Raw genomic sequence first — 26,333 nt, 5'->3', positions numbered from 1 at the left:
TAAAAGGCTGTCTATTTAGGATTTCTGGTACCACTGAAACGCATATTTCCTAAGTCAGGTAATCATTTTGGCATTAGAGCGTCGAGTACTCGAAATAATCGGTAATGTACAATAAGAAATAATAATAAACCTAGCCAATACCATGTTTCTTCATGTAACCTTCAAACAGGTACTGAATGTTAATACAGTAACACTTCTGTATATATTTTCAAAAAGCATGAAGCCTTTGGTTTAATATTATCATTGTCATATTTACTACATTTCTTATGCTTTTACCTGCTGAAATTGTGAGTAAGACGCTTTGTATCTCAGAAACCAGGCATATATATATATATATATATAGACTAAATAGAAAACTTTTATTCTAATAATGTTTCATTATATAAAGGATATCGGGGAAAAACAGGGTTTTATAAAGATTTTTCTGTTTTTGACTTTATCTATTTAATTCTAAAGTAGTCTTATGATTTTTTATTAGTAGTTAACCCGTTCACTTGAAGTGTACAGTATACTGTACATGAAATAAATAGTTACGTTGTAAAAATAGATGATTCTCCTACCGACTTAAACCCTAAGTAAATTTTTCAAGTATAGACTAAAAAAGAAGAGAAAATAAATATTTACATTAAACTAATAGTAAAAGTGGTTATATTGGAACATATTTCTCACTTTCTTAATAAAAACACATTATATATTTTAAGGTTCTTATATAATTTCAAATGAACGGGTTAAATCAAAGTTTTTTTTTTAAATAAAAATAATTTCATTTATCATTTTATTCAAATCGTTTTATGTTATAAATTTTAATTTTTAGAGTCAAGAATTCGGTTTTATTCCGCTCTACCTAACGAAGCCCGTATATGTAGAGTAAATTTTCAAAGAGAGGGAGGGGGTGAGGGGATTTCAGAATTAAAAGCGATACCAGAAAGTATTAAAAATACCTATTTTGATAAGACATGCGATTATTTCTCTCATTATTTAAATATAACTCAACCATTCAACAAAATTAAAACAAAATATCTTCATTTACAATACTATTACGTTAAAGTTTAATAGTATTTCGGGGGGAGTGTACCACTCCTCCCAGATATCGCTGTATTCCTTATCATTTCCCATATTAATTGATTTTAAAGTTTAGGTTCTAAAACATCTAGTGTTTGCTCTCTCCTTATTAAGGCCGATTTTTATTATATGGCACCGGACCAGCACGGCACGGCACAACACATTGGTTGAAGGAGTATAGAAAATCATTTTCCTTAGCGACCAACTTCAGCCCGAGACACACTCTGGCTGGAGAAGAAGATTATGAAGGAAAATTTTATTTTCGATATATATATAGCTAACAGAGTATGAGATCTCTGGATTGTGTGAACCGATTTTGATGTTCTTAGGCGCAAATGAAAGCTTTTTCAAAACCATTTTTAAAAAAGCTTTACTTAAATAATGGCAATGGATTATTCGTGGAAAAAAATCGGTTTGAAAATTAGGACGCCCTAACTAGCTGTATAAGAGAGTAGTGCCTCGACGGCGGTATAGGCATGACTTTTTCTACTTTTATGTACTTGCCGTCGAGACACTACCGTGTCTCTTGATACTTTTCATTAAGCTTATGCTCTTTTAACTAATGTGCCGTGCCGTGCCGTGCTGGTCCGGTGCCGTATAGTATAAATCCAGCTTTATTCGTGTTTGGAAACTTTTTAGATCAGTTATAAGAATATGCAATAAAAAAGAGGAAGGTTTCACTTAAAAAACTGAATATAACATTCATGCAACCTTCCAATAATCTTTCATTGTTAAATTAATAATGCCTTCTTTTCCCCTTTCAAGATATACAACGTTTGTTTAAAATATTTCTTTCAGTGGATTTCTTCTTAAAGTTAGGGGGGGGGGGGGGTGAAATATTGAAATTGGTCACTTTGTATAAAAAAAGTGTCATATCGTTTTTTAACTGTTCTTGAGATTTTAAATATATATTAACAAGATTAAATTTGGGATATTTGAAGAATAGAAATTCTAAACATTATAAGTACACATTTCCTCAAAACTATAATTTTTTCTTAACACAGCGCCACGTTGATTTTTAACATTAAACGTACAGAGGATTTTTTATACACGCATGTTTATATTTAAAAAGGATCATTTGATCGCTAAAAAATAGCTTTAGTGTAAGGAAGTCTTTGTTAGGTTACGCGCGTCGCTTAGAAGTGCTGAAATTGTAGAGCCAATGCTTCTTATCGCAGTAGAAGATAGTTTACTTTTAGAACATGATCCCTGAAATTACTCACGCAACACAATACGCGCCAAGTCTGTTATCTTTTCTCTACCCTTTGTCCCGTTAGATAGAATTTTATCGAAATGAATCCGTGGCCAGTATTCCTAATGTTACACGCTATCAGCAAGCGGTGGTTGACGCGACCTAAACGGAAACTCTAGTATCATCCACCCATGGCTGACGAGGCGCTCAACGTGTTAAAAACTATTTCTTATTTATTAACATCTAAGCTACCATTTGGTGGTAAAATTAAACTTTTTAATTGTAAATTATACATATATCTACAAAATTTCTTGGTTTGTTTACTGTTAATACTTTGATACACGTTGTTGCATACATGAAACACTTTTTTTGCGGTTTTCTATATTCCACCGTTTTACTTACAAGATTTATTTTTTAAATTTCATTTTTATGATTCTAATATATTATTTTATATACCAGTGGTATTAGAATTTTTTATTCTGCAATTGGTATTAGCTGTATACTAAAAAAAATTAAACCGTGCATTTTATGAAAGAAAAGTCGTGTACCAAAGGACCAAGAAGTTCGTTTATAATAACACAGATTGCAAGCAAATATGCCATTCTTGGCCATTATAAAACACTTTCAAAAAATTACATAAAAAGTATACTAAGTGTGGGCATTTAACACATTAAATGTTTCAAGGATTTTTATACACACGTGTTTACATTTAAAAAGATCATTTTGACCGGCAAATGATAGCTTTGGTGTTAATACAATTTTAGAGTTACCACTTGACTTACACAGTGTGCCTGTTTTTATAAAAAAAAAAATAATGGCAAAAGACAAATACAACGTTTAGAACTTCTACTCTTCATTTATATTCATAATTCATGAAATTATGGTAATTAGTCCCATTTAAAATACAATTCTCACTCAGCGTTATCTATTATGTGATGTTTTATTTGAATTATCCTTCTATTTATGTTAATTTAGCAATTGTATATCATAACTCAAAACAAAGTGATACACATGATAAATTGATCTATGTCAACGTCTATGATTAGGTTTCCCGGCCCTCTAAAGGTTAAAATAAATGGATTGAAAGAGTAGATTTTTCTAATTATACATATGACAACATAAAATTGCGGCTGGCTTATAGAATTTCGAGCAGAATATTTATCGTATTTGTTGTAAAGATGAAAATAATCAGAAAGACAATAACATACATAAAGAGAGCTGCCGCTCAATATACCAAGTTTATTTACAATATTAATAAAAAAAATACCAGTGTTTTATCGAAAAATTCTTTTTATTGCACTTAATTAGAATTATCAAGCAAATTTTTGTAATCAAGCAGTATAATAAGTTTCTTGGACATAAATGTATCCATTAAATCTGAATACTATTTAATTTGTCCCGTAATGCATTAAAGGAATCTTAGCAAAAATAAAAAAAATCGCAACCGCATTTCACTGATGTCGAAACGTTGCATTGCAAAATTAAGTGCGTACTAGCAAATACAATATGTAGGATGATTATAGGTTTTTTCCAACATCAACAAAACCGTTCGTGGAATTGTCACATCCATGCGCAGAATTTGAAACCGCATACTGGCGCAGAAAATTGACCTTTTCGTGAACGATTTTTCGAGTTATTTCGTGATATTGGAACAAATACATCATATTAATAATTGGTTCATTTAATTTCAGGCTTAACACTAAGACCGTATTTAAAAATTCACTGCCAATAATATCGGTACTCAAATTTCTACATTTTATGTCGCATATCTTATAGAAATGACAGTACTGACAGTACTGCAAGTGAATTTTGAAACATAGCCCAAACCTACCAATGGATTTTATGTATACACGCTTTTATATATTTAAAAAGATTTATTTGAACGTTAAATGGTAGTTTTAGTATTAAACATCTATTGTGTCAAACAGAAAAACTTCAACAAATTTGAGTTAAATTAAATGAACCAAAGTCTAAATTATAAAACTTATTATTATATTTACCTGTTCCACTTTGGTATGCAGTTTCTGCAGGACATCTTCGCAACGTTGCAAGGTATCAATTCTCAACCTATATTTATCGTAACAAGACAACAAATTTATTTAAAGTCAAAAAAGGTAATTTACATGCAAATACTTATTTATTAATGACATTTACTTTCTTCTGCTGTTTGATAGAATTCCATGGAGGCTCTGCATTTTTTGCAATTGCGTTTCCCGCGATCTGTCCCTAACATTTTGCAGTCTATCAATCATTGCCTCCAGAAACGGAATGTATTTTTGCATTTCTGCAAACTTCTTGTCGTATTCATCCATGTCCATGAGTGGTTTGATTGGTCCACCTGCATCCACACAGAAAGCGAAACTTTTATATTGGCGTTTTAACTATAAAATTTCGTCTAAATCAAATGCAGGAAGGATTAGGTAGAAGGGAAATGAAAGCGCATAGAGAACGAAATTATTTTTATTACAGATTATATATATATATATATATATATATATATATATGTAAACAAATTTTTAATTAACGGAAGCCTCTGTTTATTCGTTTATTCCTCATGTACTTTTAAGGTTTAAAATAAACTCGCTGTATCCCTTTGAATTATTGTGATAATTTATTTTTATCAGAAAATGGTATGAAGTATTATAGATTTTTAAGGTGATGTCGATTATCTCAAAATATGCAAGATGTATTAGTATATCTCATTCATTAGTTCAAAATATGAAGGTTTGTAAATTGAAAAATTTTAAACTCGCTTCAATAGCTTAAATTACTTCACATCGAAACAATATCATATCTTCAGTAACATTCGTTAATTTTAATAATTATATTTTTTTTAATTTTCCAAGCAAAACTTACTTGAAACTTTATGATTGAATTAAAATGAAAACAAATTTATTACTCAAAATTCACTAATGGATGAAATTTGAATTTCGTACCAAACAAAATGGCCGCCTAACGGTAACTTCAGAGAGAAACCGGTAAAGCGTCATAACCTCCACAAAGGAAGACTAAAATTTACTTTGATGTTCCATGTGGAGAATTATTACTTTCCATCGTTAGATTGGTAATTTATCTTTATATTATTTATAATGGGAAAGGGTCTAAATAGTACCACATAGTTCCCATTGTTCTGTTTGTAAAACAGAAGTATACTTAATTAGGACGCACACTACACGTGAATAGTCACAAGAAAAAATATCTTGTAAATCAAATGCAAAAAGCATTTGTTTTATGGCTAGCACCAAACATATAAATGGACGCTCGACATAACGGACTTATAAAATGTAACATTTTGCACGAAACACGCATAACCCGGAAACCCATAAGTTTTACAAACAATTGTCAGTCTCATACAGGATCGAAAATGACTTATACAGATAAAAACTGTACATTTACAGATATTTGTCGTTAATTATGGCTAACGATACCAAAATTTGGCAGTAAGAAGTTGAAAGGTAGCCCTATTGCTCATGGCCGTTGAGCATACGATACGTACCTAACATTAAAAGAGTTATTCTTGAAGTATATAAAATAATAGGAATTCGCGGCTGGAAAGCAAAAAACTACGTAGTAAACACGGAAATTCCCTCTTAAATATTCTTAATCACTTTTTACTGCGCAGTTCCATGCGCGGGTTCACAATGCCGGATATGTTAGAACAGACACGACTGAATTCGCAGCAAGAGCTTTGGCTTGTATGAGCCTGTATAAGCCATGATGCTATAATGCTCGATAGCAACGAAGTCAAGCCGATAGATGGCAGGCCGAAAAGTGGCCAATACGAACCCTACCTCTTTCCTCTGGAATTAACCGCCTCAAGACTTTTACACTGATTTGCGTCTATTTCTCAGAAAAGATAACTATCATAAAGCAAAACTTAGCTGAAACAATTTGGAGCAATGCTGAAAATACTTGCATCACACAATTTTGTAAGCCTGCAGGTTCACGAGATTACAAACAAATAAGCCTTCCTTCTCTAGTGATAATGTTATAATTTTTATCCTATTTTAAGTTAATAATTTTTTTGAACTCCGTATTTCTAGTTATGTAGACTTCTTATTAAAATATTCTCTTTCCGAGCTATGTGTACTTGTAATAACTGAATCATTTAAACTTCCAAGATTTCTTTAGTTTAAGATGAACGTGACATCGGACAATTCCAAAATGGAGGAAGGGTAATACCGCCACGTGTAGAACAAAGAGCTGGCGTCGCATCTACACCGATATACCAAGCGAACTTAACGTGGTAGCATATCGTTCTTCCTTACTCTTCACCACATATCATAATCACAAAACAATTCGCCGAAATTTTGATCTTACCTAAGCACAATAAAATTGCTGCAACGATATCTTGAACTTGTTATGGACATTTCACGGAAGAAAAAAATTTGTAACACAGATTTTTGATTTAACCCAAATTTGATGTGACATGTTGTTCATAATATTAGTCACCTAACAATCTTTTGAGTCTACAAACACTCACACTTAGTTTCACTATTTGGCCTGCTTATAATTACAGGTCGTAACTGAATATCAACTTCCTACATCGTCCCTTTTTGCACTCTACATTTCTCAACTGACAAAAAAATGGCCGGAATACGATATATAGGATACTCACGCTTTTTAAATTGATTACAAATACTATTGTTTAATCGAGTACCCATTCCAAATGACTAAATTATCAATAACTTTCATTACAAATTAAGAAATCGATTATGTGGAGAAAAAACCAATTAATAACGTAAATGGCTCAAATTTCACCAAATGTATGCAGCTTTCCTAAAATTTTGTCTACATCTCACATTCGGGAGATAACTATGTAATGCGTTAGACGTTCTAATACGGAGAAATTAAAAACTCGCATGGATAGACACGTTATATTAAACGCAATTTAGTTGTCACATGAATAGCAATACCTTAACTTCTTTAAGTTAAATGATTTTCATCCTAGCCTCATACGAAAGAAAAGAGGATTACGTATACGCTTAATAATTAATGCTTTACCAGGTTCGTTTGACCACTTGATATTTACGAATTAAGAGCACACGAGATGTAGACGAGAATCTAAGCACATCGTAAAGTTTACAAGTTAGCAAGAGCTCTAGCGAAGAACGCTTGGACAGACGTTGTAGTAATACGTGCAAAGCTTACATGAACTGAACTTTCCGCAAGGCCAGCAATCGCGTCTCTCAGATGCACAGAAGCTACACAATTCCTCTAGCCATAGCAGTTTCGTGCTACGAGCTCACAGACTGGCACAGACAAAGAAATGGTGGCCCGAAGGGCGCCCTATCCACAATGGCTACCGCTTGTGGCGCCTGGTAAAATAATTTCGCAGCAACGAATATGTCGATATACTTCCTGTACCTCTTACCATCCACAAAACCTGAAAGGTTGGAAGCAGGTAGCTTAGGTTTTCCCTGCTCCTATTTGTTTTAATGGTTCGGGCTAAAAGGAATCTCTCATACGAGATGCCAATCCAGCTTATTCAATGCAATCTAACAAATTATTCTTTACTAAAACTTCTCCTTCTAGTGATCATTTCACAGACTAAAATGCCTACAGTTTCGAAAGGATTGGAAAATGACTATGAATAGTTTAGGTCTCAATCGTAACTTTTTTCTTCTCGGTAATCTGAGGTAATCCAATATTTTGTAAATTTGTTGGACCAAAGCTTTGTCTTGCAAAAATATATTGCCTTTATACGACATCGTAAGCCATGCCTATTACGAGTTGAATAAATAGCTGTTCTATCGTAATGGCGGAAGACATCGTCAATACGTTATTAATCAAAGCTTTAGCTAAACTTTCTATACACGATATTTATTAAGATTGAGACTGGACGAGGTAGAGAAAAATCACACTTTAGTTTGCACATTTTATTATAAGACAAATGCTACTATGGTTTGGGGATTATTATATTTTTTTTTCTCGAAAATGACGCATTAACCATTAAACTGAAGTTCCATAGCGTGACTTCTTTGTGTAGTCTCAAATTTTTAATAACTCTATTTGCACAACTTTTAAAGAGAAATTTATTTTCGAATAACAGTCAGTTATACACATCTGCTCTCCTCCTTCGTTGCTTATGCTTGCTTATGTTCTTCTGATTTTCCTCTGTAGTAGGCAGTAGGTAAACCGTCCCGTCCAATTCCTTGTAGCGTCTCGCGTTACAGTTCACCTACCTAGCAATACCTGAACTGAACCGTTCGGTTTCTATTTGCTGAATTTGCTCGGCTCTCTCGGCAGTCTTCGGTTTGGTTCGTGAATCATTCGGTTACTACGGAGATAACCGACCTTCAAACTTCGAATAAAAATATGAACTTACCGTTTTATCACTTCACTTGTTTCAAATAAAAGCAAATCGATTCTAAAAATCCTAGATCTATTAATAAATTATTAAAAATCAGTCACAATGCAGATGTGAATATATATTATCATGCAAATAAATTGGATATGATATAATTACACCTTTGCCTTTATTTGTGACAATTTTCTCGATTTAATACGACATTATAACTAATAATTTTATTTACATATTATCGGTCCGACGGACTAATAAACTTTATTCGTTTACGACTCTGCCTATTTACAAAAACTTTATCTCATGAAACAACTTTTAGTGCACAAATACTCGGAACACGATTTTCTTTGTGTAGCATTTTTAATTAACCGTAAGCAGAATTGTTTTGAGTAATTGTAAAATCTTCAGAATCAAAAATTGTATACATCGTCATAAAGAATTCTCCTTTTCCAAAGATATTATGCAATTTTAAATGCTGGTAATGAGAAATGGTTAATGAATTCCGTTAATGTCTTATAGTCAAAGCCCCTGACTGCAACAATGTTGTCAAAGTAATTTTTATAAGAGCCATTTGTTTTGAATATTGTTTGCTATTGATATATTTTTTTATGTTTTTCTCAATCGCGCTAAAGATGTACTTGATACATCTACGTGCGCAAATTTGCAATCTACGACCAAAGAATTTTATCAGTCAGAAATACAATATATGATTAGGAGTGCTCTCTGATTGGAATTAGAACAAATCCATTCTATATAAATGATAAAACGAGATTTCTTTGTTAAAATATTCACTCTGTGACTAGTGTTCTAATATTAGCAATGTCCGTTGATATTTAAATATTAGTGTATATTAATATATAACAAATTAATGTTACATTTTTCTACACTGTTGAACGAGAGAATTTGATTCTTTTTTCTCTACCTAGATAATGTTTCATTAAAGATATCTCGTTTAACTAATTCATTTGTAAGAGCTGGAATGTCCTGTCATTTTCTTATTTAGTTCATTAAAATGGTTTATCTAGAAATTTTCCAAAGTTCATTTGGAAAGAATTTATTCTAGCCCCACTCTTGATCATGATAATGATACTGTACTCTCACACTTCTACAAAGTATATATTATATATTTATTTGTATAATATATGCATGGTGACCTGACGAGTACTTATTCTCATATTTGTTTCACCTGTCCATTTAGTAAATGAAGTCGAAGCTCCTGTGGAATACAATTATAATATTTAACACTTCACTCAGTGTATTTAATCAAATGTAAAATATTAACGATTTATTTTCAATCAAAGTCGTATGTTTTATACGTTTGAAAAGATCTCTTGCGGGATACACAATAAATAAGCAGCTATACGGTACATAGAACAAAATCACGAATGGTCTGCACTAATACAACTGTTTTGGAGTATTAAATACGTATGTGTCCATGAAGTTTAGCAACATAACGTTGCTTCAATAACTATAGTACAGCCGTTAACAAATGAAAGTTGACGAGACGCTCCGCGTTATTTAACCTTTTAGTATCCAATGAGACGTCTATAAAGTATCTCAGTGATCCAGTAACTATCAGCACCTGTTACCCTTCGAACCATATACGATTTGAACTTGAACTGTGAACAGGCACTATTCAATAAATATATTTATTTGCGTGTATATATTTATATACTTCTTTTGTTACGATATGATTTCTTTGATCAAAAACATTTCAAAAATAATAATTCTTAACTGTAGAAAATATGTATACGTGTAATTAATGTTAAACCAAATTAAGCTCTTTTATAGATTTACTTAATCGAGGACAGTGACGGCTGAAATTAATATAATTCGAATTTTTTCTCAGTCTTGTTGGCAATAAATCTTAAAAGCTGCTTGAAACCTGACCTTCGCATATTTAATGGTATACTCTTTTTTTTCATATTTTCATGGTCATTCTAAGATTCTATTAATCCTGTACTTTATGCAATTCGCGAAGAACACAGTACAATACAGTTTTTATGTCTGTAAATCGCAATGGGCATCCTGAATACCTCCGTTTAATGCGTCAACACATTATCTAGAAAGAAAGCAATTATTTGCAGTAACGGATGCTCTTGTCACATATCTAACAAAGTGAAGACTACTTTTTCCTCATTTATTTTGTATCGCTCTTCCCCAGTCATCTATCATTCCTGCTTACATTATTAGGCTACGATTCCAAATGGACCTTCTTTGTTACAGACGAAACTCCTCAGGAATCCTGTCTCCCTCCTTTTCCTCTACTCTTTTTGTTTCTTACTCAGTAAGAATCGAAGAGACAGTCAGTTTTGTCACATGAGTAAACGTTCGAGAATCAATGACTAATATATCGAGAAGAAATTTCGACGAAGAAATTGAAATAAATACAAGAAATGTAGGATCCTCGTGCTTACGATCAAAATTACAACATCTCAGCCTAATTGTGCACTGTAGTTGAGGCATGTTGAAGTCTTTCTAATTCCTCTAAAGACAAAACGTTCGTCTGGCCGAGCTCTGGCAATTTACCAGCGCGAGCCTGTGCAAGCAGCTCCGGACTAAACCATCTCGCTAACTGATTGGACGTCGGTGAAAGATCCCCACCGTTGCTGCCTACGAATCCCATGGCCGAAGAGTTTTGTCGGCCAACTGTCATGTTCAGCTGCTGTGAGCGCATTACTCGTGCATCTGTGAAAATTATTTATTCAATTCGTACATTGTCTAACATCAAGGTCTAAACGCAAACACGCCCATACAAAAATTAACATCAAGATCCAGTAAAGGATGTAATAAATGATTAAAGCGCAAGGGCTCTCTTTGTCTTCCTTTCTCGCACTTATTTTTTACATTCTTAATATTAGGAAACAGGGGCAATAGTTAAAGAAGCTAGATTGTTACTGCTTATATTATATCCAACGTTCATGCCAATTAGAAGAAAAATTAAAGTTGCGATTAATTCAACTTTTGAACACCATTGCATATGTTTTGATTAGCTAGGGAAACACCTGCAAATCACGTCTGTTTTAGTAAGAGATTAAGGACTGGAAGGATAGTTTTCCAATGATATGGTGCATATCTATCAATGTTATTTTTAGGGTGTTTTAAGTCACAACAGAATCAACTCATCTTTCACCTGTTCGAGTAGAATTGAAGTTTTGATTCATCACAAGTTGCTGTGCCTGTGAGTTAACGTTTCGTTGTTGCTGTTGCATATTAGTAAGATGCGATTGAACCTGCTGCATTTTCATTTGACTATTAATAGTGTTTGGCTTCTGGTTCATCATCAGCTTTAGAGCAAGGTTATATTGAGGAAGATTAGGATGTGATAAAGGTGGGGTTGCTATCGTGTGTTTCGAACGGGCTGGATTTCCATAAGCGTTTGGAGGATTTCTGTGTTGTTGTTGAAAGTCAGCACTCCCACCACTGTAGTCAAATTGATTACCGGCGGTTCCAGTTCCACTTCCACCACCATTTCCCCCCTTTACTATTGGTCGTCCTAAAATAAACACATTTATGTAAATATTTTTTTTTGGTTAAACTCTTACTAGTTGAATGTAATATGTATAGATAAAACCATCTCAGTCATACCAGGATGTTGCTTTGCAGTAGGTGTATTCCACAGAGGCTGCTGCATGGGTTGTTGCTGTTGAGGCCGAATTGCATTTTGTCGAGAAAGAGAACCCTGTTGCGTAAGCAATTGAACAGCAGACTGCATTTGTTGAATTTGGCTAGCTTGACTTTGGCTAACCATTTTTGATGGCTCGTTGTTGCCTGTATATAACATATTTAGACATACATTTTATTGTGTGTCAAATAAAAAAATAATATAATGTAAAATAATATTGTTAATCTATACATGGCAATGGAAGCATCGAAAAACTATTACACATTTTTATCTGCTAAATTACATCATTATAAAGCTAAGCATGCCATGCTACTAACGTGCACGATTAAAAAATCGTTGTATTTGAAAAACAGCTTAAAAGTAATGAGAAGCATTTGGATGTTGGATTTGAAGGATTAATTTTATTATTTGTGCTAGGATCATGCAATTTATGTAGCAAAGCACATCATAAGAGAGAAAAAGATATTATATTACAATGGAAAGCAGAGTAGAAAAAGTTTCAAGCAAACGAATATACAATGATTTTTATTATAAAATCTATTTCAACACAATCATTGATTGAAATAAATTCATGCGATTAACAGCCATGGTTAAATTATAGTAAAAATACTAGTGAAAAATAAAAAAATGTTAATTATCGCATAGAGTGCAAAAATTTGATGTTAACATCAAGCAAAAACAAAAATCTAGTTTATTTCTTTTTGTATTCTAAGTATGCAGAAAATTAAGAGAGTTAAGAGAAAGATTTTTTAATTGAGGCAAATGATTTTGTGTATTAGTTCAAAGTGGTTGCAAACCCCTTAATATCATTCTATGGATCAACAGTTTCATCTTCTTCTGGAATTACCGACTCTATAAGGCTAGTTTTTTCTATTGCTACTGTATCTGCCTCATTCTTTCTCGGTAGAACATCGCAAATAATTCGCGAACTATTTTTATTGTCATTCGCGTTAGTCATGATACCGTTAATATTATTATAAGTAAGACCATTTACCTCCTTTTTCAAAGGAGAGTTATTGTTAGTATCTATATTGGGTACAACGACACCCAACATTTCAAATGCTTTAGCAACGCTAGTGTTATTGGAAGTTACGGTTTGAAATAATATATCATTAGTAACTTTAGGATCATATGGAACAAGCTGATTAAAGCGATTTCTCTCAAGCATTTTAAGATCATCCTTAGGCTTTTCGGAATATTTTATTTCTACTTTAATTTTGCAATGCTTCCGAGGAGAAGAAGTGATTTCTACTTGACGATTGGACTGATTCGCACCCTCAGAATCTTTTTCAGCGGTCATTTTCCGTAGAACCGATGTCGGAGTGAATGCAAGAGGCGTTGGACTCATGGTTTGCTTAGCTGGCGAGATCACAGGACTAGACGATCTCTGCTGCACTTGTTGTTGATGTTGTTGTTGCTGCTGCTCCTGTCGCTTACGGAAGTTCTCTCTCTGTTCTTCTAACTTCTTTTTTATCAGAGCATTTTGCATTATTGACTGTGTATGCATTACTAGCTCGCGCGGCGAGGGCACTCTGTGCTGTATCACTGTTAAAAGTACAAAGTGAAAAACATCGTAAAACTTCCAAAAATCCTGTAGCAATTTTTTTATGTTAAAATTTTCTAGCACAAGTTAAAAGGAAATTAAAACGTTCCTCGAGAAGTGAATCTATTTTAATAATAAAAAAAGGCAAATAAAAAAGTACTTGCAAAACGACTTTTCTCTTCTGGCCCTAGCTAATTTAAGACTACCTATCGTTCATCATCCCCCATTAATCCTGCTGCAACCATTTTCGCTACTACGTTACCTGGATGTTGCACACCTAATGTATTCGAGCTAGTTGCTAAGTTTGGTGATATGATTGGTGCTGGACAATAAGCTGCATTCCAAATAGCACAAGAACTCGTTAAAATGTATCAAAACTACTGAGTATTTACGCTAAAAAATTTCAAGAAGCCTCATATTTGATTATAACACACAGAGTTACAGAGAGAATGCGGAAAAGACTGTTAAGAGCTCCAATGGAATATGAATAAAAGAATAATACAGATTCTCATAATAAGATTCTATCGAAACAAACCAAAGTCTATTGATATCAAACACAGTCACTTACCATTGTTCATAGGAGATGGAATTCTTTGCTGTTGCTGTTGTTGCTGCTGCTGGAAAAGCATCTGCTGCAAAATGTGGTCTTGTGGCGTTGGTGCTGTAGGATGTGGACTAATTGTACGTGGAGTTGTACTCCCGTACATCTTTAAAATATTTACCAAGACTTCTCGATGGCGGTGCTGCATTACTGGATTCTATAGTAGCGAAAGATACAGTTAATTTGCCGAGTAAAAATAATGAACAAAGAAATAATTGTCTACTAATGAACCTGCAATTGTTGCATGAGATGTTGCTTAGTTATCTCTCCTTGTCGAAGACCTTGAATTATCGCCTGTGCTTCTGGTCTTTGTAAAAGTTCATGGCTGGATGGAGCATTATTCAGCACCATTTGCATTTCCGGTGGAACAGGGCTAACTCCCATAATTCTTTGACCTCCCATCATCATCGAGAACATATCGGAGTGTTGTCGCTGCTTCTGCTGTTGCTGCTGTTGTTGTTGTTGTTGCTGTTGAATTTGTAGTACTTTCATTAAATTCTCATGTTGAACTTGAGCTTGATGTGGATGTTGCGTAGGACCTAATGGACCAACGTGATTAAATGCTGGTGGATGATCCGCGATATGCTGCTGAGTCGTGACTGGGGGCATTTGTTTCATTTGCGAGTTCAACAACTAAACAAATAAGCATTTTATAATACGAATATATATAAAAAATGGATATGTCCGTACATGGCAATTATTTACCTGCATAAGTTTAATTGGTTGTTGTTTCTGGGGAATAGGTCCATTTGCTGCTGGAACAGCTTGACCACCTGTGACTTGAGCGAGCTATAAACAATACAAAAATTAATTTATATAACAAACGATAAAGTATTAATAATTATAAAGAAAATAAACACTAATACATAGTTACCAGTTTTTTAAATGCAGATAGATCTTCTTCAGTCTTATTTACACGAGTTGGCTCGGTCGAGGTTGTGGGAGGAGGGACACCACCTCTCATTCGAGCCTCCAATTCCTCCAAACTATGAATAACCTTACCACCTACTTCTGAATGAAACGACAATGTCATTAAATTCAAAATAAAGTAAAGATATATAGACACAAGAATAGAAAAAATAAGAAATAAATTTTACCCATATCCTTGATGTTGGAATTTTTCATCATCGGCACAACTGTCTCTACGGAATCTCCTTGTCCATTTTGATTAGGTTTATTTCCTCCACGTTGCAGCATTTCCAAGAGTTTCACTCCAGTAGCTGATGTAGCTTTATTTGTGGTCGTCGTCGCGGGTGAGATAGGCGCAAAGTACGTGTTTGACTCAGAAACAGAAGGAATTTGGATATTGGGCTCAGTTATATCGTTTAATAAATTATTTAGCAGTTCGTCCTGGATAGAGGTTCTTCGACTATCCAACTGTTGGACTGGACTTTCTCTCTTGAACCATTGGCTGAATCGTGAACAGGAACCACCATTTGAACCAACTCCATTCTTCAAGAAAAACATTAATTTTAAAATTAGGATAAATTAATCAATAAAAAAAGCAAGAGACTTCAGTATACTCACCGAAAGCAAGCCAGGAACACCAGGGAACGTATCAGATTTGAGGAACTCGTCGAGATTAAAATCAGTATGATTCTCTTCTTCATTCTTGCTAACATTATTATTCTCGACGTTCTCAACCGTGCTTTCGTTAATATCAGAGGTTTCCTTGGGAGATGGAGAGGCTGGCTCTTTTCTCTCAGAAATAGGCGAGTGAGGAACGGGAGCAACGTTAAGCGGTTGATCCATAGCTGTAGGAGTGCTTCGACCTTTGGGAGCTGCTGAATTGTTATCGCTTTTGACTTCTTCCTTCTCCGAATTTTTCTTTCCACGTTTTTTCTGAGCGGGTGATTGCTTCTTACTCTTATTGCTAATATTCAGAGCCTTTTCCTCGGGAATATCTTCGAATCCTCGAAGCTCTATGGTGTCGTGCTGGGAGGTAGGTCCAGAGCTGAACCATTCGGGCTCATCCAAGTCACGATTGTCACTATAAGTCCTTCTGCGATCGTTGTTGTATCTCCTATCACGTACGCGATCCTTATCACGGTCAACAAGATGATTTCTTTCATTCCTATCGAGTCCCCTGTCCCTGTCGCCAAAATCTCTACCAAATGAACGTCTCTCGTATCTATCTCTATCTTCCCTATCTCCTCCTCGTACATTCTCCCTCTCTCTTTCTCTATCCCGGTCTCGAAGATTATCCCTGTCCTTCAGGTCCCTGTTGTCCCTACTATCCCTATCTCGAATGTTACTTCCTGCTCCAGACCTGAAATTGAACTCTGTACGCTCTGGCTCGAGTTTCTCATTCTCCGATCTAAAGTCCCAAATGTCTCGAGTCAAAATCCTTCCGCTACCGATTCGACGAACAGGTTCTCGATGGCTCACCTGCAAATCCAATAATTTTAAATATCTTTCAATAGTTAACCCGAGCATAATACAATTTCATTCGTATAATTAATACATACGTTTACTTCAGTCTTCCCTATGGGACTTTCAGGGCGTCTCGGTGGTGGCTGACTAACGTTCACAAAACAGCCAGAATTGAAACTCCTACGCTGAGGACTCAGTACAATCCCGTCCTGCTCCTTACGTATCCTCTCTCGCGGATCCCCACTCCTTCGTTTATTATGACTATCTGCCACTTGATCGTTCCTTCCTGCTCGTTCATCCTTCGGTGGTGTCTCACTCCGTTTTCTATCCGAATGCCAACGCTCAGGATCTCGCATCTCTCTTATACTGAAAAGTGCAAAAGACCAGTCAATACCAAATTTATTCCTTCTTGAACGTTAATTCAAACGCAAATCAAATCTCTTTCTTGTATTTACCAACTGCAGGAGAAATCCAAGTCAGGTCTGCGCCTCGATAACGGTAAATTTTTAATATCCATTAATTCCTCCTACAATCAGATTTCAACTGTTAGCATCGTTATAATTTACGAATATTTGGATATCGATGGAGATATAATTACCCTTGAATACTGAAATTGCGGCCTCGTACGCCCTACTTCCATGATGGAGGTATCAGTCACCTCTCCCGCCACCGACATCGATATAATAGCTTCATCTCCTAAAAAAATAAGAAAATAAGTAAACTTCCTTAAAATTTCAATTTTAATTTCAAATGATTATAGAATAGTCTATGGATACAAGGAAGACAAATGTGTTTAAACAAAACTATTAATTCAACTCGCTTTAATTACAAAAATTTCCAAATTGTTTCAAATTATTCTTCTGAGAAATCGCAGTGTTTATCGTTACTTACTAAAAGCTAGCTTTTTCCAGGGATTCGAAGATTTATTTTTTCGAAACCATTTACAGGCCCTTGTTTGCGATACAAGGGTAGCATCCAAGTAAGGAGAACCAGTAGGTCCAACCAGTGGACGCTTACGCGGTCGCCGATACCAATTGGAGCCCCTGGAATTTTGAGAAGTCTCCAATTTCATTGCACCGAAGAAGTAGCGAAACTTGGAAAATTTTTGAATCTACGCTGCCCAAAACAACTCTCTTTATGTCGTAGTACGAGTAACCGATTCGGCTCAGTCCGGGCCAAAATATTTACGCTACAAAGGACGAAGCGGTCGAGCGAAAACTCGTTATAGATGCAGAATTAACGTAGAAATTGTCGATGGATTATTCACTATGATAAATGAGAGAATCGATGATTTTTCATCACCAAGAATACGTTCGAAACTCAAGTGATTTTTGAGTCAATTTAATATTATAATAAAAAAATACTGCTTCTCGTGAAAATTTCTTTGTATATCTTGTAGTTGACGGTTTTCTATTGGTTCGATTGGAACCCGAGTGTTGGCTGTACACTAGTTTTTCACAAATATTCTAATAAGATTTGCACAATTTTCGCCTAACTGGTGAAAGGTAACAATTGCCGATAGTTACTGATAGTTCGGATGGTTAAAGTCAAATGCGTGATACCCGCGATGCGACCCGATACAGTTCCCCGACCTGGCCGTCAAGCTCTGGCCCGACCTGATCCAATCAACGCTCGAGATTCGTTTTACTGCGCGAGATAACCTGCTATAGGTCGAATTTCAAAATTCAAAAAAATTTAAAGCCCTAGAATCAAACTGACTGAATAAGTCAAGGCTAAGTGTAAGCGAACGAGTTAAGAAGCTTTTAATCATTTGACGTCAAACATAAAATTTGTTTAAGCTTCATCATTAAGAGATTTCGCCAATTTTATTAATGTAATAAAAAAAATGTCGCACTTTCACGCAGAATGGTAAATAGATTCCTTTTAATAATATTACTCGAGTCGAATTTGTTTTTCCAAACATATGTGACGAAACATCTGGTCAAAAATATGATTGGATCCGGATACGGTTATATATACGAAACAATATTGTCAATAACCTAAGCAGATTTAAAGATTGTGTCGAGCATAAGGTACACTTGAAGATTTTAATAAGTAAGATCAAAAAGAGGTTTTCAGCTTTTACAAGTCATGCATGTAACAAATGAAGCGTTGAGAAAAACAATATGAATGAAATTAATAATTTACACTTTGTCTTCCTTATATCAATTTTTCGTTTGGCATCAATGAGAAATAAGTATATGGGTCCGATTTATACAAACAATAAACATAAAGGATATTATCTGTAGTTTAGTGAAATATAAAAGACCATTGTGTACCTTCATTCTTTGGAACTGGTAATTGCTTGTCACTTGACACAGATTCCACTGACATTCTTCACTGCCTTCTGACTTTTCCGAAAGTTCGATCTCTTCCCAAATTTTTGTATAACACTTACGCACCAGCAATCACTCCCGTACACACACACACGCACAAAAAACGCGACAAATATAATTGGAAATTTTTTAACTAAAATCCTTTTAATGTGACTTATCTACGACTGGTTCGCCATACACACGCACACACACGTATAATCTTATTGTACAGAGTTTACACCTAGCTATGTATACCTTACTACTGTTTAGTATCACAGACTGGTTAGCTTTTCTATATATCTTGTTTCGTTTCTCTCGCGAGAGATGAATATATGTGCAGATATATGTGTATATATATGTGTATATATATGCGTGTATATATATGTATATGTACACTATATATTACACATATATAAATATATTATAGAAATCGGTTGTATCAGGCGGGATCGTGTTGTTTCTCTGCGTACCGATCGTCTTGTTTTCCTCTCTCGTTTTTTGGAAGGAAAAAACGAGGAAAATGTAATTATTTGTGATGATCCAGAAACGAGCTTACTCCGAGTGATGCGAGGAACAATTCGGATGGGATTGCTGGTGCGATGGATTAGACCACGTGCAACCAAAAATCATCTCTCAGTAATACGGTGCGTTCTCTCTCGATTATCGTTAAAACCCCGATTTATCACACAAAACGTATACATACAACACTAATTCACTGCTATGCAAAAATAGAAAATGGCGCACGATCCCCACTTCCGTCGTTGTTCTCACTGCTTCCTTGATCCACACGAAGCGCGTTCTCTGAGAGGAACCTAGAACTCTCACCCCTACGCGTCTGCTCGTCCACCTTTCCTCTATTTTCAAATTGGTGTCGCTGCCCTTGCGGTGAAATTGCCAACTAAAAAAACCTTAAGCTCTATCACAATTCACAATGCTCTGCGTATGTAGAATTTCTCCAATATTGCACATATTTGATTTGCGTATTATTCGAATTAAAAATTTTTGTGTAATTTTTGTTTTCTCAATTCTGTTTTATTTTATCGTAATGTAAAATTTATATTGATATGTTTTATAGATTGAATATAATTATATATTTTAATCTTAAATTCGCCTTAATAATTGAAACTTTCCAATAAACACAATCTGACACAAATGGTACATTGCAGGTCACACAAACTGTATATTTGTGTCCGATGTGTCGATTTTTAAGGCCAATTGGAAAGCATCCAATATGATCCAATATTAACAGTTTTTACGAACACTATAGGGCGCGTTCACGGAGACGCTATCAACGCTACTCTGCGCACACACACATTTCAATCATTTTTCTATGCGCAGTAGCGTTGGCACTGCCAACTTGGCAGTGCTAAAAGCGTGCTCCGTGAACGCGCCTATAGGGACCGTGCACATCAACACAATGATAGAGAAGTGTCAATGTGTAACTATATATAAATTACACTCAAAAACTGCGAAAATTGACCGATAGTTTGCGCTGATAGTATGCATATACACCAATACACATTCTCATCTCACTGTCATTGTGTTCGACGGTCCCTTAGACGACCGCTAAACTATTTTCTCATCGCTTTAGGAACACCCGCGAACTTTTATACAAGAAAATTAAACAATAATTTAGTTTTACATACGTAACTTACATAGTACATAACATACACATGTATATGTAAAATGTGTATGAGTTTGGTATGAAGTTATTTAGCAGTATGTATGTTTATTTATTAAAATTTTCAAGGTCATTGTTATTTTTTAGATAATGGTCCAGTACAATATGAACAATTGAATTCCGTGGTTCACTTACGGTAATACACCAGAAGACGTTGCAAAATTTATATACAAAAATAAAAGCTTAAAAAACTATTAATATATTGTTCATAGTTATTTTTTTATCATAATGTCTCAAGGAAAAGGTACGTTCATTTTAAAATACAATTGCCAAAGTACAACTAAGTAAAAATAATTTATCTTTTAATTGTATTATGAAATAGATTTTTATTTTAAAGGTGAGGTTAATAATTTTCAAATTGTATTTGTGCTCTTATCATTAAATAACAGGTAGGAGAAGTCGTGGACATTTTTATAATAAGAATAAAATTAATGTTGGAGATAAAGGAAGAGAAATTCTGGAAAACATAGATGAGAATAATCCAGTTATCCTGCAGTTCAGGTCATATGCATCAGAGTTGGATGAAAAGCATGATCGCTTTGAGAGGCTGGTTAAAACTGGTCGTGATGTAACCATCGAGAGCAAGAGAATAATCTTTTTGCTTCATTCTATTGATAAGGAAAGTAAGAAGGATAGTGTATTAGCTGAAGCAAAAGCTAGATTAGAAAATTTAGAAAAAACTTTGTTCAAAAGTATTGCATTGGAGTTACAAAATGAGGACTTTTACCAATACCAAAGAGCATACCGTGCTGGTGTGGAAGAATACATAGAAGCAATTACATTTTATCAGTATCTACAAAATGGGAATATGCAAGACTGGATGGAATTGGAAAAATCATTAATTTATACAGTTTTAGACAAGACAAAAGCTATCTCCGATAATAATTCTGTGCCAATGAAAAACATAGAGATGTTAATTTTTCCCAATGAATATATTTTAGGAATAGCTGATTTAACTGGAGAGCTTATGAGAAAATGTATAAACAATTTAGCTACTGGAGATATAGCTAGCTGTTATCAAACTTGCAATTTTGTTAGAAACATGTATAAAGGTTTCTTAGGATGCTCTAGCTCAGCTGGAAAAGAGGTTTATAAAAAGCTTTATACCCTTAAACAGAGCTTAGCGAAAATGGAAAATGTTTGTTATACAATAAAAGTGAGGGGATCTGAAATACCTAAACATAGATTAGCAGATGTTGCTATAGTTGCCACCGAGGAATATAACGCAGATGACGAAGGTTACCAAGGCTACTGAACCATCAAAATGTTACATTCAAATACTTATGAATATCTATGTAAGATTGAATATATAGTATTATTAAGATAAATTTTTTAATATTAATACAAAATTGTTTTTTAGTTAACTTTTTATAATTTATTATAAAAATATATTTTCATGTAAAATATTTCTATGACTTACATATATAGTGTAATACAAACATATTTTTATTTATCTTACACTTAAATTTAACATTTAATCAGTCTCCCAATCATCACTTTCATATTTCCAGTCATCTGACATGTAAAGTTCATCATCATCTGAACTATCTGAAGAATCAAAATCAAATATAAATTCTAAATCAGAAGCATCAATTGATTCTGACAAACCATCAGATGATTCTTCTGTAGTGTAATATTCTTCTTCCCTAGGCCTAATATCTGGTCTTAATTCTGTGTGCTTATAAGTTTTCTTATGCTCTTCACTTCTGCGATAACACTTTATACCATAGTAACACTCAGGCCTGTTATCTGGTACTGCATAATCGGAGTCACCAGGATGACTAAATTTTTCCTTGTGAGATTGGTTTTTTCTATAACAGTAATTACTCAAATTATTGATGAAATTTTAAGTCACATATGTACTATACACATCTGAACATTATAAAGTAATTTGTCACATATCAGAAAAAGTTACACTATGATGTGTTCTTAGTTGGCCCAACCATGCTAGAATAACGCACATCTCTTTTATGTAATGACAAACTGTCAACAGTAACTGTGAGATTGCAAAGTTATGGTATTCCTGACATTGTCCAAACTTGATAAGTGACATAGTTATGTTAGTATGTTCAATTACATATCTATACCCAGGCTGATGTCTATATAATAATTATATATTGGTACCTGTAACATTTTATGCCATAAGCGCATTTATCTCTTGGTATAACTTTAGATTCACTTGTTGAGCAAGAAGCAATTATTTGATTTTTATTTGAAGAAGTACATGGTTGTTTAGATTCTGATGAATCATTTAAATCTACAATAGATACTGAAGTATCTTGTATAGCTCGTTCTTCATTCAGCTCAATTCCACTATTACTGACAAAATTATCAACAACTGTTACTTCATTACTCTGCATATTAGCCACTGAATCAGGTACTTGAGGCTTATTGGCTTCATTATTTTGTTCCATTGGCTGTAAATGCTCCTCTTCCTCTGGCAAACTTTAAAAAATATAAAAATAAGATCTACGTTTTGCATTTAATTTGTTTTTTAGATTAAAAGTAAACCTTGCTGCATAAATATCTTTGATTAATTCAGATAGCTGACTGCTGGAAAATTCCTTTCTTTCTTTGCTTGAATCTTCAGTTGAAGTAATGTTAAAAGAATTTTCATTTTCCAGACTGAATTCATTATCAGAACATAGTTTCTTTTCTGGAGGTACTTCATTTAAGTCGGAAGTATCAACCATGTCCTATAAAAGAAAAAAAAAATAAAATAATTGCATAAAGAAATGTACAATATGTATAAAGGAATGAATTACTTTTCTTTTCAAATTACTCTTGTTAGTTTCCATGACATATATAGAAGCAACTTTAAGTAAACATGTAATAGGTAGCAGAGAGCAAATATCACCAGACTTAATTGGCATTGTTTCTCCTAACTTAAGAAATTTCCATCTTGCACATCCCACAGATTTGATATAACATGGTAAAACCTGCAATACTAAAAAGCATTACCTCCGCAAAACAATGATTTATCTCACATTTCTTAAGGTTAGAATCTGCCATGTTTATATACAGATATATGTAGTTATTAGCCGGCTCGTTCAAGTTCAAGCTATTCAAACAACACGAGATATGTGTACAACACGAAAAAAGAAAGTACAGAATATAATATTTGAGTTTATGAAAAAACACAGTATTTTACATACAGAACTAATTGTCGTCTCTCCGTGCGAAGATAAATTTATGGTAACAGCACCCTTAATGTTTTCCACATCGTCCTACAAAAAAATGAGCGCTACCGTTTACCATTTTCTACTGAAAGTATATTATTACCTCAAACGTTAATTTAAACAAACTTGAGCAGTTTTTCTTCTTCTGATAATATTAATAATGTTGTTCCCTACATTCAAGTCAATTTTTTCCACCGTATCATCCTCGATCTTCATTATTTGCAATTTTTCCAGCATCTTCAACTAAAACTTTAGGAACGAAACAAGGGAAGAATGAAGAAATTAATACATGTATATATAATTAACAATGTAATGTTTCTTCATTTACAGTTACAAAGAATGTACAGTTTTATAAACAAACGAAGAGAGACATGCGCGTAAAATACAATAATATATATATTAAGTCCACGTGACGCCAGAAATTCTTTATGATATATTGATGAATTAGTTATTTTATTAATGAGGGTGTAACCAGCCAGAAATTAATTAATTAATGTTGATACAACATTTTAAGATTAGTTTTAATCCCGTCTCGTAACAAGGTATAGAAGTGAGGTTTTAAATAATTATGAAATCAAGTTCTGAAAATGAACGCGCCAAATTATGTGAAGAAATAGGAACTTTATCCGAAGCTGCGTTTTCAAATAAAACTTTTAAATTACTTTAATTATACAATATACATCGATAGAATAAAAAGAAACTACAAGATGAAAGACATAAAGAGTTGCATGTCGCCAAACGCTATTATAATAGCTGATACAATAATATTTGCGTAATCATTCAGTTGCGAAATTTGAGTACTTTTAAAGTCAATAGATCAAGTGCTTTTATCACAGTATATCTTTTATTAGGGATATTGCACGAAGGATATTTCAGTTTTTCTACTATAACGTAAAAACGAATCTCGGCCGATCGACTAAAATGTACGATATTATAATGCACAGTTATGTACACAAAGTGATCATCATAGAAATGATTTTATAAGAGCGGATATATTAACAGCGTTAATATGTTTTTTATTCTCGAATGAAAAATCAATCGTGAAAGTCAACAGCACAAGGATCACTGAAATTAGTATAAATGTATTATATAAAAAGAAAGTTCATATAATATTAAAAATTTGTTGGGAATGTAATCTCGTTGTGCCAGTTTCGTTAGAAAAATCTGTAATCCTTCAAAGGACAACGACGAATAAACTGCAAAATATTTGCATTATTTGTATAACAATCTAATGCAAAGTGAAAAAGCTTATTAATTCCATTTACATATATACATCGTTGTTTAAAGATGCTAATGCACTCTGGCCAATTCAATGAATGATTTTCCGCTTTTAAGTTCTTTTTTCTTGATTTTCAATATTTCAGTAAATGCCCACGATAAGAGTTCATATAAATGCCGCTATTTTAAGCTACTTCAAGGTTATTGATAACTATATGGACTAATAATGTTACATTTCACTTTCAATATTTTAACCACTACTCATAAATTAATAGATAGTATTGCCTTGTGGAATAGCTTTACTTGGAATACCGCGTATATGCTTATAATATTTAGTAAGTATCCATTTATATAATGATAATAATATTCATAATCTTCATCTTACAATATATCGCTGTGTACCCGAGAGCCAATAAAAAACAATTTACCTATCATGAATGAATAAATATCATATATTAGGCGACTGCGTGAAGCTTCCCCTTACAAGTAAGAAAAATCTATTCGTACCTCACCAGTAACTAATTTAAATTATCCTAATTTATGAGCTATGATTTTACTCATGCTCGGATTTGGCTCAGTCTTTTCACATTATTTTTAAAACGAGATAAGAAATTGTCACTTGATAAAAAATCATTACAAAAGTAGTGTCTTTTCATCGTCTTTCGCTATGCGAGGAACGATCAATTCTATACATATTTGAAGCTCTCAGGCGTGAATTATTAGTTTTATTTTCTTGTATTTATTTATCATCCAACGTGTCGTACACCAGTGGTGTACCTATAAAGATTTTGAATAAAGCAATACGAATCTTTTTAACCTACTTTGCCATATAAAAACTTATGAAACGTTTAAATATATTACTTTAGATATTAACAAAGATTTAAATTAATAAATAAGTTGCTCTAAAATTTAGATATAGTTATTATTAGAAAAAATAAAGACGATTGTAGATAGAGGTGGGTTGAGAAGACAGGGTAATAATACAAGATTCGCGGTGTTCAACTACCACAGTATTAAAGTTTCATAGAAAGTAGTAAGGGTGAAACAATTAACGTGGGCATTGATAATTAGATTTTCGAGTATTCATTGTTCTATTAGAGCTAGATTAAAGTATACCAACGGTGGTTGGTCACGCAAATCAAATACAGTTCCACTGACTTAATATTTACAATGTCTGACTGATTACAGTAATGATGTATCTCTAATTTTATCTATCGCGCGTAAAAATGAAAGCTCTCCG

General features: G+C 33.7%; 4 protein-coding genes across 8 annotated transcripts; 1 reads left to right on the top strand and 3 right to left on the bottom strand.

Annotated features, from left to right (window-relative positions):
• Positions 1-3,513: 3,513 nt before the first annotated feature.
• Positions 3,514-6,946, bottom strand: LOC136779485 (uncharacterized). The gene is made up of 4 exons (XM_066737112.1): positions 6,575-6,946; positions 4,409-4,615; positions 4,255-4,321; positions 3,514-3,864 (listed from the first exon to the last, which is right to left on the bottom strand). The coding sequence occupies exons 1-4, from the start codon at positions 6,622-6,624 to the stop codon at positions 3,772-3,774; spliced, it is 417 nt and encodes a 138-aa protein (XP_066593209.1). The 5' UTR covers positions 6,625-6,946; the 3' UTR covers positions 3,514-3,771.
• A 2,438-nt stretch (positions 6,947-9,384) lies between these two features.
• Positions 9,385-18,291, bottom strand: LOC136779432 (eukaryotic translation initiation factor 4E transporter-like). Of its 3 annotated transcripts, none has more exons than XM_066737025.1 (14): positions 17,592-18,291; positions 17,299-17,396; positions 17,156-17,226; positions 16,796-17,066; positions 15,855-16,715; positions 15,425-15,779; positions 15,202-15,338; positions 15,033-15,116; positions 14,559-14,960; positions 14,295-14,484; positions 13,459-13,728; positions 12,147-12,329; positions 11,692-12,054; positions 9,385-11,246 (listed from the first exon to the last, which is right to left on the bottom strand). In XM_066737025.1, exons 1-14 carry the CDS (start codon positions 17,770-17,772, stop codon positions 10,999-11,001), a joined length of 3,714 nt encoding a protein of 1,237 aa, XP_066593122.1. In that variant the 5' UTR covers positions 17,773-18,291; the 3' UTR covers positions 9,385-10,998. The 3 variants fall into 3 exon arrangements, with proteins under 3 accessions (XP_066593122.1, XP_066593130.1, XP_066593139.1); XM_066737033.1 differs by having other exon boundaries at positions 15,202-15,335; XM_066737042.1 differs by lacking the exon at positions 13,459-13,728.
• Positions 18,292-19,046: 755 nt separating this feature from the next.
• On the top strand, positions 19,047-22,102 carry Trax (Translin associated factor X). 2 transcript variants are annotated; one of them, XM_066737106.1, is made up of 3 exons: positions 19,047-19,659; positions 20,784-20,940; positions 21,086-22,102. In XM_066737106.1, exons 2-3 carry the CDS (start codon positions 20,925-20,927, stop codon positions 21,949-21,951), a joined length of 882 nt encoding a protein of 293 aa, XP_066593203.1. In that variant the 5' UTR covers positions 19,047-19,659; positions 20,784-20,924; the 3' UTR covers positions 21,952-22,102. The 2 variants fall into 2 exon arrangements, with proteins under 2 accessions (XP_066593203.1, XP_066593198.1); XM_066737101.1 differs by lacking the exon at positions 19,047-19,659 and adding an exon at positions 20,602-20,716.
• Positions 22,103-22,168: 66 nt separating this feature from the next.
• On the bottom strand, positions 22,169-24,184 carry LOC136779461 (aprataxin and PNK-like factor). Of its 2 annotated transcripts, none has more exons than XM_066737087.1 (6): positions 24,002-24,184; positions 23,852-23,923; positions 23,462-23,635; positions 23,208-23,392; positions 22,821-23,141; positions 22,169-22,507 (listed from the first exon to the last, which is right to left on the bottom strand). In XM_066737087.1, exons 1-6 carry the CDS (start codon positions 24,110-24,112, stop codon positions 22,171-22,173), a joined length of 1,200 nt encoding a protein of 399 aa, XP_066593184.1. In that variant the 5' UTR covers positions 24,113-24,184; the 3' UTR covers positions 22,169-22,170. The 2 variants fall into 2 exon arrangements, with proteins under 2 accessions (XP_066593184.1, XP_066593190.1); XM_066737093.1 differs by having other exon boundaries at positions 24,050-24,184.
• Positions 24,185-26,333: the final 2,149 nt, after the last annotated feature.

The sequence above is a fragment of the Prorops nasuta genome, unplaced genomic scaffold (assembly GCF_024137725.1).
Source record: "Prorops nasuta isolate Cenicafe-Biocafe unplaced genomic scaffold, Cenicafe_Pnas_1.2 PNAS00002, whole genome shotgun sequence".
NCBI classification, from domain to species: Eukaryota; Metazoa; Arthropoda; class Insecta; order Hymenoptera; family Bethylidae; genus Prorops; species Prorops nasuta.
The sequence above is the reverse complement of the archived record's forward strand: the minus strand, read 5'-3'. Positions and strand labels throughout refer to the sequence as shown.

Bases quoted from the DNA above. Each gene is read 5' to 3' on its own strand.
- LOC136779485 (XM_066737112.1), bottom strand. From the start codon at position 6,624: ATGTCCATAACAAGTTCAAGATATCGTTGCAGCAATTTTATTGTGCTT. The intron at 4,322-4,408 runs GTAAATGTCATT...CGATAAATATAG, and splicing joins CTATCAAACAGCAGAAGAAA to GTTGAGAATTGATACCTTGC. The intron at 3,865-4,254 runs GTAAATATAATA...GTTCACGAAAAG, and splicing joins TGCATACCAAAGTGGAACAG to GTCAATTTTCTGCGCCAGTA.
- LOC136779432 (XM_066737025.1), bottom strand. From the start codon at position 17,772: ATGAAATTGGAGACTTCTCAAAATTCCAGGGGCTCCAATTGGTATCGG. The intron at 12,330-13,458 runs GTGCGAATCAGT...TGTTATATACAG, and splicing joins CGCTGAAAAAGATTCTGAGG to GCAACAACGAGCCATCAAAA. The intron at 12,055-12,146 runs GTATGACTGAGA...TGTTTATTTTAG, and splicing joins TACTGCAAAGCAACATCCTG to GACGACCAATAGTAAAGGGG.
- LOC136779461 (XM_066737087.1), bottom strand. From the start codon at position 24,112: ATGCTGGAAAAATTGCAAATAATGAAGATCGAGGATGATACGGTGGAA. The intron at 23,393-23,461 runs GTAATTCATTCC...TTTCTTTTATAG, and splicing joins AGAGTAATTTGAAAAGAAAA to GACATGGTTGATACTTCCGA. The intron at 22,508-22,820 runs GTACCAATATAT...TTACTGTTATAG, and splicing joins TATGGCATAAAATGTTACAG to AAAAAACCAATCTCACAAGG.